The 19,294-nt window shown below is 42.2% G+C and overlaps 1 protein-coding gene across 3 annotated transcripts in view; it reads right to left on the reverse strand.

The window, feature by feature from the left end:
* Positions 1-19,294, reverse strand: part of LOC124259706 (pyruvate dehydrogenase phosphatase regulatory subunit, mitochondrial-like) — a 53,712-nt gene that overhangs the window by 25,282 nt on the left and 9,136 nt on the right. Inside the window, exons 10-17 of one of the 3 annotated variants that reach the window (XM_046693896.1) lie at positions 18,506-18,698; positions 16,447-16,605; positions 12,298-12,443; positions 11,553-11,701; positions 11,052-11,259; positions 10,126-10,215; positions 9,610-9,789; positions 8,046-9,197 (exon numbers count right to left, since the gene is read on the reverse strand). In XM_046693896.1, the coding sequence (XP_046549852.1) occupies positions 8,799-9,197; positions 9,610-9,789; positions 10,126-10,215; positions 11,052-11,259; positions 11,553-11,701; positions 12,298-12,443; positions 16,447-16,605; positions 18,506-18,698 (1,524 nt within the window). In that variant the 3' untranslated portion in view covers positions 8,046-8,798. Of the gene's footprint in view, positions 1-318; positions 450-5,403; positions 5,862-8,045; positions 9,198-9,609; positions 9,790-10,125; positions 10,216-11,051; positions 11,260-11,552; positions 11,702-12,297; positions 12,444-16,446; positions 16,606-18,505; positions 18,699-19,294 lie in introns of those variants that run through there. The other 2 variants (XM_046693895.1, XM_046693897.1) reach the window with 2 other exon arrangements.

The raw sequence follows: 19,294 nt of genomic DNA on the forward strand, positions 1-19,294 counted from the left end.
TTGTTGACCACTCATCCTGACCTTGTTGACCACTCGCCTGACTTTGTTGACCACTCGCCTGACTTTGTTGACCACTCATCCTGACCTTGTTGACCACTCATCCTGACCTTGTTGACCACTCACCCTGACTTTGTTGACCACTCACAAATGACCCTGACTTTGTTGACCACTCACCCTGACTTTGTGGACCACTCACCCTAACCTTTTTGACCACTCACCACTCACCCTGACCTTGTTGACAACTCACCCTGACCTTGTTGACCACTAAACCTGACCTTGTTGGCCACGCACCCTCACCTGACCATGTTGACCACTCACCCAGGCCGTGTCCCTCTTCCTCCAGCCTCCTGTACAGACTCCTGCTGTAGTTTGTCAGTTTCATTTCCGTCAGACCGGCCCGAATACAGCCGATCAGACCCGCAGAGTGCCACGTTGTTCCACATGTCAGACTGTTGATTGAAAAATGTTCATACAGATATTTACCATCGTACTCCAGGTGACAAATTCATTAGCATTCCATAAAAGGTCACATTGAAATGTTTCCCATCAATTCCTACTTTCTCATGCATTGAATGTTATTTATGCTGACTGTCAGAATGATCTCCCTGGCAGCTGACACTAATACAATACTATTCACATACAAATTTAAATCAGTTGTTGGATTATTTTAACAGTGTTTTCGCTTAACATGAAAAAATATAACAGTTATAATTTTATTTTACTTTCTGACAACAGCATATCAATATGTGAGAATATTGACAACTGATATGTAGTTTTAACATTCACACAGGGTACAGATAGGATTGCTGGGATACACATGCAACAGATAGAGGGCGAGTACTGGGAGATAAACGTAAACAAAGAATGAGGTCAAACCAAGCCCGTTGTCCTCGCTTCAGTATGTCCACACACAGTCCCTACATGTCCCTGCATGTGTCCATATCTCTCTAGAACTAAGGTACATGCTCCACGATCTATACACTGCAGATTGCCCAAACTCTGCCCTTCACATTTGAATCAGATTTCAGGGTTTCATGTCAATTGCACTGATCGTTCAAGTTATCCCAGGATCTGTACGTGTCGCTTGTTAACCGTTTCATCGTACTACCATCAGTTACAATCGTGGACAGTTATGATTGTCCTTCGGTTATCTCAGGCAGGTGAGAATGCAACTCTACTGATGTTGAATTTAGCCAGACAGACACGGGCGTGTTCATAATTCCTTCCAAAACATGTAGACCCATTGAGTTAGTTATATGGTTTTACGCCGCTTTTAGCAATATTCCAGGAATATCACGACGGGGGACACCAGAAATGGGCTTCACACATGTGGGGAATCGAACCCGGGTCTTCGGCGTGACGAGCGGACGCTTTAACCACAAGGCTACCCCACCGCCCCTTCAGAATATTGGAAACCTGAACTATCCCAAAAGGACTAAATGCACCATGGGTTCCATTCAAGCAGGTTGCTTGTCAGACAGCAAACCATCATTATGTCTGTTTAATTTCTTCACGCAACCGTAATTCCTTCACAACTCAAACTCACGGATGACATCAAGGATGTGTTTGCCAATAACAGTATGTCAATAACGGAGTTTGTGAGTCAATAAAAACTTCCTTTACTCTTCAAGATATCATAAAAACTAAGATTTCTGAAGAAATAATTGATGTGGAATTAGTTGTGGAATTTGAATCATGATAATGCACCTTCAACCAATTAAAGGAATTGTTTTTTGAAGTTATCGATATGTTTGTAAAGATACAATAATTATTTACCTCATTTTATGTTTAGATATGCAGTCAGCACTGGATGAGAACGTATATGCTGAACTGGAAACTGTATTTCAGTGTCAACCATCTTGATGGCAACCATATAAAGTTACTGTTAGGAGACAGTTTTCTTTATTATAAAATAGTTATAACAGTGTTGAATATTACAAACATAAAGTACATACATAAATGGGATAAGTGGAATAGAAACAGCATAATAGCTATAACAAACAGTAACTCTCAAGCTGATCATGACGTTAAGGTGTGGATGCTGCGGGCATCATACACAGTCGTCAACACTCGCTACTTGCTGAAAGTCCACACGTTGTCCCAAAACACAGAACACACACCAGGTGGCGGCAAGTATCCATTCAGGGGTGGAAATAACTTTAAAATTGCTAGTGTACTCCGACAATTTTAGTGTACTCTGACAATTTTCCACTATACCGGCCGTTTTCTTGTTGATTTTTTAAATAAACAACATAATTAATATTGGAAAGTCAGCTGGACACCGGTACAGTGTGATATACAAATTTGCTTGCCCGACAGTAAAAACTGTTTCAGGGACGTATTATTCACATTGACGACAAATTCCATTAATTCTGAAACTGAGGAGATTTCCCCAACAGGTTCATTATGTAGGTTCAACAGGCAGGCAGGTGTGTACAGCGGAAACTGATCACACTCGGCCATTGGGCCGTCATAGAGAACATCGTGTCAAGAACCACTGGAACCAGAAGCAACCAGTCAGAACATCGCAGCATCACAGTGATCTGGGCTAATGATAAACTGATCTAGTCCACACAAGACAAAATACAGAACGTCAACTCTCCGGAAGTGCTCATTGTTTGTAAACAGTGGCCGATAACCACTGACTCTGCTCGCCTTATTCCATGAGAGAAGTTTCTCCTGCAGTGCCCATAGAAGGGGAGTAGGTTCATTACAGAAACAGACTTTTCACTTGTTTGTAAAAAACACACTTATTCAGAAATGAGAACTAACATGTCCATGCACACAATACAGACACAGTCACAGTAGCATGCACACAATACAGACACAGTCACAGTGGCATGCACACAATACAGACACAGTCATTGTAGCATGCACACAATACAGACACAGTCACAGTAGCATGCACACAATACAGACACAGTCACAGTAGCATGCACACAATACAGACACAGTCACAGTAGCATGCACACAATACAGACACAGTCACAGTAGCATGCACACAATACAGACACAGTCACAGTAGCATGCACACAATACAGACACAGTCACAGTAGCATGCACACAATACAGACACAGTCACAGTGGCATGCACACAATACAGAGACACAGTCACAGTAGCATGCACACAATACAGACACAGTCACAGTAGCATGCACACAATACAGACACAGTCACAGTAGCATGCACACAATACAGACACAGTCACAGTAGCATGCACACAATACAGACACAGTCACAGTAGCATGCACACAATAATACAGGCACAGTCACAGTAGCATGCACACAATACAGACACAGTCACAGTAGCATGCACACAATACAGACACAGTCACAGTGGCATGCACACAATACAGACACAGTCACAGTAGCATGCACACAATACAGGCACAGTCACAGTAGCATGCACACAATACAGACACAGTCACAGTAGCATGCACACAATACAGACACAGTCACAGTAGCATGCACACAATACAGACACAGTCACAGTAGCATGCACACAATACAGGCACAGTCACAGTAGCATGCACACAATACAGACACAGTCACAGTAGCATGCACACAATACAGACACAGTCACAGTGGCATGCACACAATACAGACACAGTCACAGTAGCATGCACACAATACAGGCACAGTCACAGTAGCATGCACACAATACAGACACAGTCACAGTAGCATGCACACAATACAGACACAGTCACAGTGGCATGCACACAATACAGACACAGTCACAGTGGCATGCACACAATACAGACACCGTCACAGTAGCCTGCACATAATACAGTCACAGTCACAGTAGCATGCACACAATACAGTCACAGTCACAGTCATGCAGCATGCACACGGTAGCAGACACACATCACAGTAGCATGCACACAAGTCACAGGCACACAGTAGCATGCACACAATACAGACACAGTCACAGTAGCATGCACACAATACAGACACAGTCACAGTAGCATGCACACACAATACAGACACAGTCACAGTAGCATGCACACAATACAGACACAGTCACAGTAGCATGCACACAATACAGACACAGTCACAGTAGCATGCACACAATACAGACACAGTCACAGTAGCATGCACACAATACAGACACAGTCACAGTAGCATGCACACAATACAGACACAGTCACAGTAGCATGCACACAATACAGACACAGTCACAGTAGCATGCACACAATACAGACACAGTCACAGTAGCATGCACACAATACAGACACAGTCACAGTAGCATGCACACAATACAGTCACAGTCACAGTAGCATGCACATAATACAGTCACAGTCACAGTAGCATGCACACAATACAGTCACAGTAGCCTGCACACAATACAGACACAGTCACAGTAGCATGCACACAATACAGACACAGTCACAGTAGCATGCACACAATACAGTCACAGTAGCCTGCACACAATACAGACACAGTCACAGTAGCATGCACACAATACAGACACAGTCACAGTAGCATGCACATAATACAGTCACAGTCACAGTAGCCTGCACACAATACAGACACAGTCACAGTAGCATGCACACAATACAGACACAGTCACAGTAGCATGCACACAATACAGTCACAGTCACAGTAGCATGCACACAATACAGACACAGTCACAGTAGCATGCACACAATACAGGCACAGTCACAGTAGCATGCACACAATACAGTCACAGTCACAGTAGCATGCACATAATACAGACACAGTCACAGTAGCATGCACACAATACAGACACAGTCACAGTAGCATGCACACAATACAGTCACAGTCACAGTAGCATGCACACAATACAGACACAGTCACAGTAGCATGCACACAATACAGACACCGTCACAGTAGCATGCACACAATACAGACACAGTCACAGTAGCATGCACACAATACAGACACAGTCACAGTAGCATGCACACAACACAGACACAGTCACAGTAGCATGCACACAATACAGTCACAGTCACAGTAGCATGCACACAATACAGTCACAGTCACAGTAGCATGCACACAATACAGTCACAGTCACAGTAGCATGCACACAATACACACACAGTCACAGTAGCCTGCACACAATACAGTCACAGTCACAGTAGCATGCACACAATACAGACACAGACACAGTAGCATGCACATAATACAGTCACAGTCACAGTAGCATGCACACAATACAGGCACAGTAGCCTGCACACAATACAGGCACAGTCACAGTAGCATGCACACAATACAGACACAGTCACAGTAGCATGCACACAATACAGACACAGTCACAGTAGCATGCACACAATACAGTCACAGTAGCCTGCACACAATACAGACACCGTCACAGTAGCATGCACACAATACAGACACCGTCACTGTAGCATGCACACAATACTACCTAGATGTGTTACCTACCTTCCCTGTTCCAGCAACACCACGTCCGTCACACCCCGCTCTGCCAGGTGATACGCAATCGAGGACCCCACCACGCCTCCGCCACACACCACCACCCTCGCCTGCTGGGGTAGTGACGACACACCTGTGCTGTATGTTCTCCTGTCAAGTGTCCCGCTGCTCAGACCTCTGTACTGCCTCATGCAACACTCCACTGACCGGTTCCTGTTTGTGGGTATAGGGACCCATGTTCTTGTCAGTGAATAACATCTGGACAGGGCGCCTTTAAACATGTTGATATTCAGCATCACAGCCCTCGTGCTCCACTCACCCTCACCCTCACAGTTGCGTACGGCAATGTTCCATCAAATAGAGGTCTGCTTGTGTGGCGTCATACATCAAGGACTAACCCATGGCCTGGTATGATCTCAGCCCACAGCCTGTTAAATAAACATTAACCGGTTTATGCTTGTTTGCTATCTGAACACCTGACCTGACATGGATATGGACCAGCAACACACCAATATGAACTGTATTGTGTCTGTCCGAGGTTGAAGCATGATAGTGTTATACTGCGTTGTCGAGGTCCAAGGTTGGAACATGACAGCCTCGTACTGTGTTACAAATTGGGTATCAAAACTTACGTTATAACTTTACAATATGGGATTTGGATATATATGGGAAAGACAGTATATTAGTAGCTTAAATTCCTTCCTGTCTGAATTTATGATCAGGGCTCAGCATATTTCCCATCAAGAATGGCATAACTCGTTATCATCAAGTTCTAAAAATTATTCACATTCTCTTTTCAAGTGTAATCTATCTATGGAACCATATCTAAGTGTTATTAACGTTAGTAAATTTCGCTTTGCACTCGCACAGTTTCGCTGTGGTTCCCATCAATTAAATATTGAGACAGGTAGATACACAAATAAGCCCAGACATCACAGGTTATGTAACATGTGCGACAATGGATATATAGAAAACGAGTATCATTTCCTTTTAGTGTGTACTGCATACAGTTCTTTGCGCACTATATATATTCCTGCCAAGTTTTACACATTCCCTTCTTTGTCAAATGTCAGTATATTGATGACCTCGAACAATACCTTTGTCATCAGAAATGTAGCAATGTTTGTTTATTATGCTGTAAAGCACCGCCAATCATATATGGCTGCAAACATTTAATATTTGGATTATGGGCCGATGGCCTACATACACTCTGCGAATAAAGAATTTGTTTGTGTTGAGGGAATATTCCGATGGACATGGCACTGTCATACTGCAGGGGGTCAAATGTTGAGAGATGAGAGTGTTATACAGTGTTGAGAGATGAGAGTGTTATACAGTGTTGAGAGATGAGAGTGTTATACAGTGTTGAGAGATGAGAGTGTTATACAGTGTTGAGAGATGAGAGTGTTATACAGTGTTGAGAGATGAGAGTGTGATACAGTGTTGAGAGATGAGAGTGTTATACAGTGTTGAGAGATGAGAGTGTGATACAGTGTTGAGAGATGAGAGTGTTATACAGTGTTGAGAGATGAGAGTGTTATACAGTGTTGAGAGATGAGATGAGAGTGTGATACAGTGTTGAGAGATGAGAGTGTGATACAGTGTTGAGAGATGAGAGTGTTTTACAGTGTTGAGAGATGAGAGTGTTATACAGTGTTGAGAGATGAGAGTGTTATACAGTGTTGAGAGATGAGAATGTTATACAGTGTTGAGAGATGAGAGTGTTATACAGTGTTGAGAGATGAGAGTGTGATACAGTGTTGAAAGATGAGAGTGTTATACAGTGTTGAGAAATGAGAGTGTTATACAGTGTTGAGAGATGAGAGTGTGATACAGTGTTGAGAGATGAGAGTGTTATACAGTGTTGAGAGATGAGAGTGTGATACAGTGTTGAGAGATGAGAGTGTTATACAGTGTTGAGAGATGAGAGTGTTATACAGTGTTGAGAGATGAGAGTGTTATACAGTGTTGGAGTGTCATAGGAGGGAACATAGCAGTGTTATACTGGTAACTTGACAGCGCCCTGAACACAATCCTGTGTTGTCCCCGTGTTGTGTTGTCGGTGTGATAGGATAGAACATGGTAGTATATACGGTGTTGTGGGGGTCCAAGGTTGGAACATGGTAGTATATACGGTGTTGTGGGGGTCCAAGGTTGGAACATGGTAGTATATACTGTGTTGTGAGGTGAGGTGAGGTGAGGTGAAATTGGGTTTAAGGTCGCGCTGGAGAATATTTCGCTCATATGACGACATGCATGCGTGTGTATGTGTATGTGCGGCTGCTTGTACTAGCCCAGACTTAAGCTGGTTTTATAGTGCTAGCCCACTGAGATACCATGCCGCAGTGAAGCATGAATACCCCACTCAGACACATTATACTGACTCCGAACCGACCAGTCCTTGTTGTACCCATTAATGCCGAGCGCCAGGCAGGGACCAACAAGTACCATATTTTAACGTCTTTTGGTATGACGCGGCCGCGGATCGAACCCGCGACCTTCCGCTCTCCGGGCGGACGCTCTAACCACTACACCACGGAGGCGGTCTACTGTGTTGTGGGAGTCCAAGGTTGGAAAATGGCAGTATATACTGTGTTAGGTGGTTTAAGGTTGGAACATGGTAGTATATACTGTGTTGTGGGGGTCCAAGGTTGGAACGTGGTCATATTTTATTGTAAATATCCAGACACTAGAAACACGTTGTCATGATATCAATCAAGACCTTGAAGGCACACAAGGGGAGACAAAGAGAAATCAAAACCAAATATTGTGCCTGGCACTTTTCCACCCTTTAGTGCTTTAATAGCACCTACAATCTCATTAATCATTATATCATGGTTAAGTAAAATATCGCAACCAGCAACAGAAGCATGGTCGTCAGTGACATGTCTGCGATATACAAGAAGGTCACCGGTAGTCCCAACATCAGTCCCAACATCAGTCCCAACATCACGGATATTTGGTTACACGGTTTTGAATTAGTATTTCCACTGTGTAACACGACTTCCGACGGTGAAAATTCAGTTCTGACCAGAATGTTTTGTAATTTTTATTGTTGTCCATTATCAAGAATGTCAATGAATACATCCCTTTTGTGAAATATTTCTCTACATTTATTATATGTTTTATTACGTGTACGTGTCGTCAGCAACTCTGAAATTATATAAAAGTTAATATTTTGTGCATTTCCCATTTTCCCATTACACACACGATATGTTCATGTCAAACTTCATATGGGGAAATAAACGAAGAGAAATACAGTGTATATTCAACCCTTGGGACGCCTGAAGCAATGAGATCATGTTTCTGGTTATCTGGTACATGGCAGCCTGTCAATGGCTGTCTTGACCTTGTACAAGGTCTGGAGCTTCTCGTGACGCGAGTTGACTCTGAGGTAAAACAGGTCATTCTGGCACAGGAATAGAGGAAGGTTCTACCGTGGACATGGCCAACTTGGGGGTGTATATACCAGCCTTAGCAGAGTACCGCTTCCCACCAATGTCAATTTGATAGTGTGCGTCTTTCTCCATCACGAATTTGTTCATGTTTTTCTTCAGTTTGGGATTGCCGCCGTCGTCAAAGTCGCTGACGTATCCGAGACACACCATCCGGTCCAGCGTGAAGCCGTATCCGCATGTGGTGGTGACCCCCGCGAACACCCCATTGCGGTACACGGGCTCACCACCCCATGGCCACAGGTCACGGTTCACGTCAAAGTCGTCCAGCAGGAACTGTACAAACTTCTTCTTGATGCCGTTCTCCTTCTGTTCCTTGAGGGCCTCTCGGCCAATGAAATCGCCTTTCTGTTGAGAGAAATAGCTATTATTTAATTTTCCAAGGGTTAAACATGACACAGAGACACGAATAAATGAAGTAAACTGACAGCAGTGGGAGGTACACAAGTCGAGGGGAAAACAAGAATCATTAGATTGCAACAGAAAGTGAACTAGCAGGAATGGCTCGTTGATCTGACGCCATCTTGACACATCTATTCTGACAGAGCACCAGCCACAAACGTATACAGAATCAGCCCTACATGTAGGAACATTAGTTTACCTCTACACGGCTGCCATGACTCACAGCACCAGCCACAACCATATCACAGAATCAGCCCTACAGTAGGCACTGTAGCTCACCTCTACACGGCTGACAAGACTCAGCACCAGCCACAACCGTATCACAGAATCAGCCCTACATGTAGGCACTGTGGCTCACCTCCAGCTTTACACGGAACTCCCGGCCACACTCCATGGGGGTTGTCAGGGCATTCAGGTCCAGGCCCCAGTAAACGAAGAACTTCTCCATGCGTAGGTGTCGCATGGCGTAGTACCCAGCATTCCTCACTCCGTAATGAATCCCAGATTGCATCAGTGTGTCGTAGGTGTGGATGGCGTACTGGAAAAATAGTGTCAGAAATAGGATAGCGACAGCAAGCAGGGTCAGAATCTCAGGATGTTTCTGTCATGTCTTGTGAGCGAACCAACTCTCCAGACAGGTACCGTAGTTCTGTATGGTCATGTTAAAGCTGTTTCATCTATTTACAGTTAAAACAAATAGAAAGGAATTCATGGCAATGAGCTGTATAATAATTAGACTGAATTTGAAAAAACACAAAATGTGTGCATTTTTTTCTAATGCATTAAATCTGATAACTAGTTCATGTTTTTGCATGATTGTTGTTCTGGCTCGTTATAAACTAAACAAATACAAAACAAGAGATGCAAAGCTTACATCAGAGGGGATGTAGAGGATAAATCCATCCTCCCCAGAATGTGTCAGTCTCATGGCGATGATTCCGCTGGCGTAGCCGACGTCGATAACCTGCCAACAACAGCTGATGATGCAGCAGACACACACAACAGCTGATGATGCAGTAGACACACACAACAGCTGGTGATGCAGCAGATACACACAACAGCTGGTGATGCAGCAGATACACACAACAGTTGATGATGCAGCAGATACTCACAACAGCTGATGATGCAGCAGATACCCAGAACAGCTGATGATGCAGCAGACACACACAACAGCTGATGATTCAGTAGACACACACAAACAGCTGATGATGCAGAAGATACACAGAACAGCTGATGATACAGCAGACACACACAAGAGCTGATGATGCAGCAGACACATACAACAGCTGATGATGCAGTAGACATACACACAACAGCTACATCAAGTATCATGTATCGGCTGAGGAACAAGACTAGACAGTATTTGTAAGAGCGGTAAAAAGATTGCTGAATCAAAGAGACTTTGGCTGAATCTTAGTCATGTTGAAGGCCAAGTTGCACGTATTGCCAAACTTGTTTTCAAAACATTACTTTCCTTTGTCAATACAGAATTAATACATGAATCAGTGCATGGATGGGGCCCTTATGCATCGTATGATTGGGTTTATTCCGCAGTGGATCAATAGATCGATAAATCATGATCCCCCCATCATCAAGTGTAAGATCGTACATTTCAAAGATTCATGCGTGTCATCATTTCCTAATTATTTACATTGATAATACTGTCTGGTCCAGATTTGATTATTTATAGATCATAGATTGGTTATTGCAGATGGGTTATTGCGGCATTAAACAATAACCAACAAACACAATAACTTCACAACACTTTGACTTAATTATGGGTATTCAGAAGATACCTACTTTTCCAGTCATCGCTTTGAACTCGTTTTTGTCCGTGGGCGTGTCAGACACATCGGCCAGGAGATGCTGGGCGTGAGGACCAATCATGTTGATCCCGGAGTACATTGACGTCACATCCTCCACCTGCACAGAGCCATCTGGTGGCAGGTGGCGACGTAACCATGCCAACGCCCGGGTCTGTTGTTTGGATGGGCAGATCATAAAGAAACTGACAACAGTGAAGGATGTAATCAGAGTTTGTTGGGCAGCCATCAAGAGGTAACTGAAGCAGTCACACACTGTACAGTGATGGAGTGATATAATATTGCCTTTAGCAAGCTCCAACGCAAGTCTAGATCGTCTTGTTTATGTACAATCTATGACTGAGTTTCTTGGGTATATTTGAAGATAGACAATCAAATTTTGATATTTTCACAACCTGAAATCGTCTATAGTGACAAAGGCAGAGACATCTATGGTTGTTAACCGTCACCAATGACTTGAACACTTTCCTCCTCTAACCTGTTTTCCTCCAGCCGGACTATACTGCAATCGTTCTCGAAGCCTCCCCGCTCATTCTGCATCCCAGTGTGGACGATGTTGCCGATGTCCTGGTCGATGTCGTTGGAACACAGATACTGCAAGAAGTCCACTGCCTCTCTACCTGCAGACTGGACACAGGTCAAGAGTATAGGGATGTGTAACCCCAGTAGTGTAGACTAGAGACAGGTCAAGAGTATAGGGATGTGTAACCCCAGTAGTGTAGACTGCAGACAGGTCAACAGTATATGGAGATGGATAAGCCCAGTAGTGCACCAAGAAGTCCTCCACACTGGAGACAGGTCAATAGTATAGGGAGATGGATAAGCCCAGTAGTGCACCAAACTAGTCCTCCACACTGGAGACAGGTCAATAGTATAGGGAGATGGATAAGCCCAGTTATGAACCAAACCTGACCGTTACGTTATTCCATAACATGTGAAGATGTAACTCCACACACATACAACATGTCACAATCTGCACCACAATGCTTCATCAATCCAGGCAAGAGTGTTTGTGTGCTTCATCTAATTCTTTATATTAAACATACTGGTTCCTGCCAGTAACTGCCTTGCGTCACTTTTACCATGAGGAGAATATGTTAAATGCTTTATGAATCTATCGCCCTTTTGTTCAACATGAGAAGACACAGACAGGGAAATATCTGCCCTTTGTTGGTTTCTGTTTTCCACTCAGGAAAGTAAAGCATGTGCATGCAATGAGTTACCTTGATGACAAACTTGGTGAATGAGGACATGTCGATGAGACAGACCCTCTCCTTGCACGCCCAGTACTCATCCTGGACGCTGTCGAAACATGTCGGCTTTCCAAACGTTCCGCGGTGACTGATGGTGTCGGAGTCAACATCCTCATCTGGGACACAAGTATAATCAAGCATCATATTGTGTCTCTGGGTTCTCAACTGTAAGTCATGAAACATGTTATACATATACTCAAGCATCATATTGTGTCTCTTGAGTTCTCAAATGTCCGTCATTTAACATGTTAAGTATATACTCAAGCATCATATTGTGTCTCGTGGGTTCTCAACTGTACGTCATGAAACATATTACATATATACTCAAGCATCACATTGTGTTTCTTGGGTTCTCAACTGTACGTCATGAAACATGTTACGTATATACTCAAGCATCATATTGTGTTTCTTGGATTCTCAACTGTAAGTCATGAAACATGTTAAGTATATACTCAAGCATCATATTGTGTCTCTTGAGTTCTCAACTGTAAGTCATGAAACATGTTACACATATACTCAAGCATCATATTGTGTCTCTTGGATTCTCAACAGTCCGTCATGAAACATGTTAAGTATATACTCAAGCATCATATTGTGTTTCTTGAGTTCTCAACTGTACGTCATGAAACATGTTACACATATACTCAAGCATCATATTGTGTCTCTTGAGTTCTCAACTGTCCGTCATGAAACATGTTAAGTATATACTCAAGCATCATATTGTGTTTCTTGAGTTCTCAACTGTACGTCATGAAACATGTTACACATATACCCAAGCATCATATTGTGTCTCTTGAGTTCTCAACTGTACGTCATGAAACATGTTAAGTATATACTCAAGCATCATATTGTGTTTCTTGAGTTCTCAACTGTAAGTCATGAAATATGTTAAGTATATACTCAAGCATCATATTGTTTTTCTTGAGTTCTCAACTGTCCGTCATGAAACATGTTAAGTATATACTCAAGCATCATATTGTGTTTCTTGAGTTCTCAACTGTACGTCATGAAACATGTTAAGTATATACTCAAGCATCATATTGTGTTTCTTGAGTTCTCAACTGTACGTCATGAAACATGTTACTCATATACTCAAGCATCATATTGTGTTTCTTGAGTTCTCAACTGTCCGTCATGAAACATGTTACACATATACCCAAGCATCATATTGTGTCTCTTGAGTTCTCAACTGTACGTCATGAAACATGTTAAGTATATACTCAAGCATCATATTGTGTTTCTTGAGTTCTCAACTGTACGTCATGAAAGATGTTACATATATACTCGAGCATCATATTGTGTTTCTTGAGTTCTCAACTGTACGTCATGATACATGTTACTCATATACTCAAGCATCATATTGTGTTTCTTGAGTTCTCAACAGTCCGTCATGAAAGATGTTACATATATACTCGAGCATCATATTGTGTTTCTTGAGTTCTCAACTGTACGTCATGAAACATGTTACATATATACTCGAGCATCATATTGTGTCTCTTGAGTTCTCAACTGTCCGTCATGAAACATGTTACACATATACTCAAGCATCATATTGTGTTTCTTGAGTTCTCAACTGTACGTCATGAAACATGTTAAGTATATACTCAAGCATCATATTGTTTTTCTTGAGTTCTCAACTGTCCGTCATCAAACATGTTACACATATACTCGAGCATCATATTGTGTTTCTTGAGTTCTCAACTGTAAGTCATGAAACATGTTACTCATATACTCGAGCATCATATTGTGTTTCTTGGGTTCTCAACTGTCCGTCATGAAACATGTTAAGTATATACTCAAGCATCATATTGTGTTTCTTGAGTTCTCAACTGTCCGTCATGAAACATGTTACACATATACGCATCATATTGTGTTTCTTGAGTTCTCAACTGTCCGTCATGAAACATGTTATTCATATACTCGAGCATCATATTGTGTTTCTTGAGTTCTCAACTGTCCGTCATGAAACATGTTACTCATATACTCGAGCATCATGTTGTGTTTCTTGAGTTCTCAACTGTACGTCATGAAACATGTTACACATATACTCAAGCATCATATTGTGTCTCTTGGGTTCTCAACTGTCCGTCATGAAACATGTTACACATATACTCAAGCATCATATTGTGTCTCTTGAGTTCTCAACTGTCCGTCATGAAACATGTTACTCATATACTCAAGCATCATATTGTGTTTCTTGAGTTCTCAACTGTACGTCATGAAACATGTTACACATATACTCGAGCATCATATTGTGTCTCTTGGGTTCTCAACTGTCCGTCATGAAACATGTTAAGTATATACTCAAGCATCATATTGTGTTTCTTGAGTTCTCAACTGTCCGTCATGAAACATGTTACACATATACTCAAGCATCATATTGTGTCTCTTGGGTTCTCAACTGTCCGTCATGAAACATGTTACTCATATACTCGAGCATCATATTGTGTCTCTTGAGTTCTCAACTGTCCGTCATGAAACATGTTACTCATATACTCGAGCATCATATTGTGTCCCTTGAGTTCTCAACTGTCCGTCATGAAACATGTTACTCATATACTCAAGCATGATATTGTGTCTCTTGAGTTCTCAACAGTCCGTCATGAAGCATCTACATATACTCAAGCATGATATTGTGTTTCTTGGATTCTCAACTGTCCGTCATGAAACATGTTAAGTATATACTCAAGCATCATATTGTGTCTCTAGAGTTCTCAACTGTACGTCATGAAACATGTTACACATATACTCAAGCATCGCATTGTGTCTCTTGGATTCTCAACTCTCCGTCATGAAAGATGTTACATATATACTCGAGCATCATAGTGTGTATCTTTGATTCTCAACTGTACGTCATGAAAGATGTTAAGTATATACTCAAGCATCATATTGTGTCTCTTGGGTTCTCAACTCTCCGTCATGAAAGATGTTACATATATACTCGAGCATCATAGTGTGTATCTTGGATTCTCAACTGTACGTCATGAAACATGTTAAGTATATACTCAAGCATCATATTGTGTCTCTTGGGTTCTCAACTCTCCGTCATGAAAGATGTTACATATATACTCGAGCATCATAGTGTGTATCTTGGGTTCTCAACTGTCCGTCATGAAACATGTTAAGTATATACTCAAGCATCATATTGTGTCTCTTGAGTTCTCAACTCTCCGTCATGAAAGATGTTACATATATACTCGAGCATCATAGTGTGTATCTTGGATTCTCAACTGTACGTCATGAAACATGTTAAGTATATACTCAAGCATCATATTGTGTCTCTTGGGTTCTCAACTCTCCGTCATGAAAGATGTTACATATATACTCGAGCATCATAGTGTGTATCTTGGGTTCTCAACTGTACGTCATGAAACATGTTAAGTATGTACTCAAGCATCATATTGTGTCTCTTGGGTTCTCAACTCTCCGTCATGAAAGATGTTACATATATACTCGAGCAACATAGTGTGTATCTTGGATTCTCAACTGTCCGTCATGAAACATGTTACATATAAACTCAAGCATCATATTGTGTCTCTTGGGTTCTCAACTCTCCGTCATGAAACATGTTCCATATATACTCGAGCATCATATTGTGTCTCTTGAGTTCTCAACTGTACGTCTTGAAATAAGTTACCTATATTGTCAAGCATCTTATTGTGTCTCTTGAGTTCTCAACTCTCCGTCATGAAACATGTTACGTATACACTCGAGCATCATATTGTGTCTCTTGAGTTCTCAACAGTCCGACATGTTCCATATATACTCAAGCATCATATTGTGTCTCTTGGGTTCTCAACTGTATGTCTTGAAATAAGTTTCCTATATAGTCAAGCATATTTTCCATGTGGGTCATCAGCTGTTGTGTGTGTCTGATCTCCTGCTAGTTGAGATTCAAGAGTGGAAACAATGTGAAGGTCCTACATCAACATGGGACTATAAATGGATGGTAGTTTCTAGTCTCCTTCATTACTGACTGTTTCAGCAAATCCGTGAATAATCTTAAACTTCCAAATGCTTGGTCAGGTTCTGTCATTGTGCCCATAACGTCTCCAAATGTTTCACATAACAGGGTAAGGAATAATCTTTCACTTTCTGTAATGTTGTGGGCGTGATTACCTTGTCCGAGTTTGTCAAACCACACAGCTCTCTCGTAGGCCATGGTTTCCCCGAAGTACCCCCCAGCAACTTCCAGCCGCGTGTGGAGGGGGGATGTCCGCAGTTGCCGACCTGTCTTAAACTCGGACTGTCGGGGGTAGTTGAGGGTAAACTGGGCACCTGCGGACATACTACGTCAATATGAACGTCTGGTATAGACACAACACGATACTTATCCAACAACGTCATTATCTTCCTCATGGCTATCTGGTGAGAAAATTAAATCTAAGGTTACCTTTGTAACGAGCAGAGGAAAGTATGTTTTCGTATTTCCAAATGTCTTAACTTTGCTTAATTATCAGTTGCTCAGGAAGACAGTGTACACGCATTTGAACTGTCATAACTGGTTATCCTAAAGGTTTTACACAATCATCAGATAATATTGATGATGCCAAATTTCTGACACCTGCGTAATCATGGTAACTTAAATCTGTCTTGTACAGATCTTTAGAATATTTTCTTTTATTTATTGTTCCCGCTGCCAAGTGATGATAACCCACCACCAGTTATATCCCAGTACACACCGGGATGGACAGAAGACAACTGTGGTTGCCACATGAAGCAGGCATACAAGCCGCCAGCAACTCCACCCTGGTGTATATAAAGGTATACAAGCCGCCAGCAACTCCACCCTGGTGTATATAAAGGTATACAAGCCGCCAGCAACTCCACCCTGGTGTATATAAAGGTATACAAGCCGCCAGCAACTCCACCCTGGTGTATATAAAGGTATACAAGCCGCCAGCAACTTCACCCTGGTGTATATAAAGGTATACAAGCCGCCAGCAACTCCACCCTGGTGTATATAAAGGTATACAAGCCGCCAGCAACTCCACCCTGGTGTATATAAAGGTATACAAGCATCGTGAAGCATCCTGCTGGCTTCCAAGCCACGACTTCATATGTTTCGTAGTGACTCCGATACTTCAACATACCTTAACACAGGCTTATGCCAGTCAAAGCAGTAAGATCAACAAAGTGATCTTAGCACTATGGGTATCTTCCATACCTAAACATAGACTTATGACAGTCGAAACACTAAGGTTGTTATGTTCAACGTCACCATCGGCCTCTTTCCACAGGAGTTATCTCAGGACTATGGGTATCTTCCATCCTTTAACTGACATAAGTTTGAAGAGAGCTAGAATCATCATAGTGTTAAAACCCTGAACATAGTTTTAAATTGGAACTTAATATATATATTTTACTCTGGTACATTGTTATGAGGTATTTTTATGTTGAGACTCTAACCTTGGTGTGTTTTGAGATGCATTTGCAGATAAGTGAACTTGGCAACTGCTCGACTCAGGCTTTAACAAGGGGATCTGTACTGAGTTCCTCAGTGGAGCATAACATACAATGTGTTGTGAAAACTAAGGGAGGTAACTCATTTTACTGACCATTCAACTACAAGTTCCGTACGTAGAGCGTATTGTTCTCTACCAAAAGCATTGTAAAGCTTTATGGAGTATGGAGTATTGATACTGAGAGGTAGAAATAGATTCTTTCACATTTCAGTGATCTATTTTCACCAATAATTCTTGAAAAGTCTTTCATATGTCTCCTTTCTTCATACTTTGCAAGGCGGATTAAGGACTACATTTCCAATATGAAATGGAACATTTAATATTTAACATTTAATATATTAAGTATTGAAATCGGATCTTGAAGCCCTTAGAGCAGATACCACAACGATATTTATTTGTTTTCACATCCGGAAAATGCACAGGGCAGATACAATGTATTGGCCTCAAATTTCTGTTTACAAAGCGTTTTGGCTCACAAGGAAGAACACATGTTGCAAGGGTGTTTGAAGTGAAAGGATATCATTTATTTTCCCAAAACAATTAGCTGGGGAGGAAATAAATTAAAGTACAGATGGGCACAATTCAGTAATAACTTAGATTATTCCAAACGTGATGCATACTTTTACTGATATACAGGTATAAACAGTTAAATTATATGTTAAAAAGTGTTCATTGTTAACAGTAGCTGTGCCACAGGATGAAACAAGGATTACCTAGGACCTCCTTGACTCGATCTCGCAGGAAGCGCCTGTTGTTATGGAGACCAGCAAAGCGTCGGACATCGTGTGCCCACATGTCAACGCTTGGCTCCCCATCCAAGATCCACTCCGTCAGGTACTTGCCAATAGCGCCAGCTCCAACAATACCCCGGGAGTTCATTCCTGCTGCCACGAAGTAGTTGGCCACCTGCAACACGACAGTCAACACAGGCTGGTCAACACGCTGATCAGCAAGCCAGCCAATATGCCTGCCACAGTCAACACTTTTGTAAACACGCCGGTCAAACCTCCAGGCAATAAATCAGTCAACACACTGTTGACCGCGTCAGTCAACAAGCCAGTCAACCCATCAGGCAACACTCCGTACAACACTCTTGCCACCATGCCTGTCAGTATTGCGGTCAAAACACTCCAGTGAATACAACAGTCAACACTGCCTGTCACTACATGCCAGTCAACACGCAGGTCACCACGCCGCGCTACACGCCGGTCAACACGTTGTTCAGCACACCAGACAACATGATGGTCAACACATTGGTCTACGCGCCAGACATCACACTGTCTGCACTCAATGCAATTTCCACACCAGTCAACAAGTGTGGCAGCATGACAATATGCCAGTCAACTCTCAGGTCATCACAAGTATTGAGACAACAGTGAAACGCCCGTCAACACACTGGATCATACTCCTCTCAACATTTGTTAAAACTGTTGATGATATTGGCACGTACACTCTTTCACTTTGCATGGAAACTGAAAGACAAAATGAAATGAAATAACTGG

This window comes from Haliotis rubra, unplaced genomic scaffold (genome assembly GCF_003918875.1).
Source record: "Haliotis rubra isolate DU_JTF1 unplaced genomic scaffold, ASM391887v1 Scf733, whole genome shotgun sequence".
Taxonomy (NCBI): Eukaryota; Metazoa; Mollusca; class Gastropoda; order Lepetellida; family Haliotidae; genus Haliotis; species Haliotis rubra.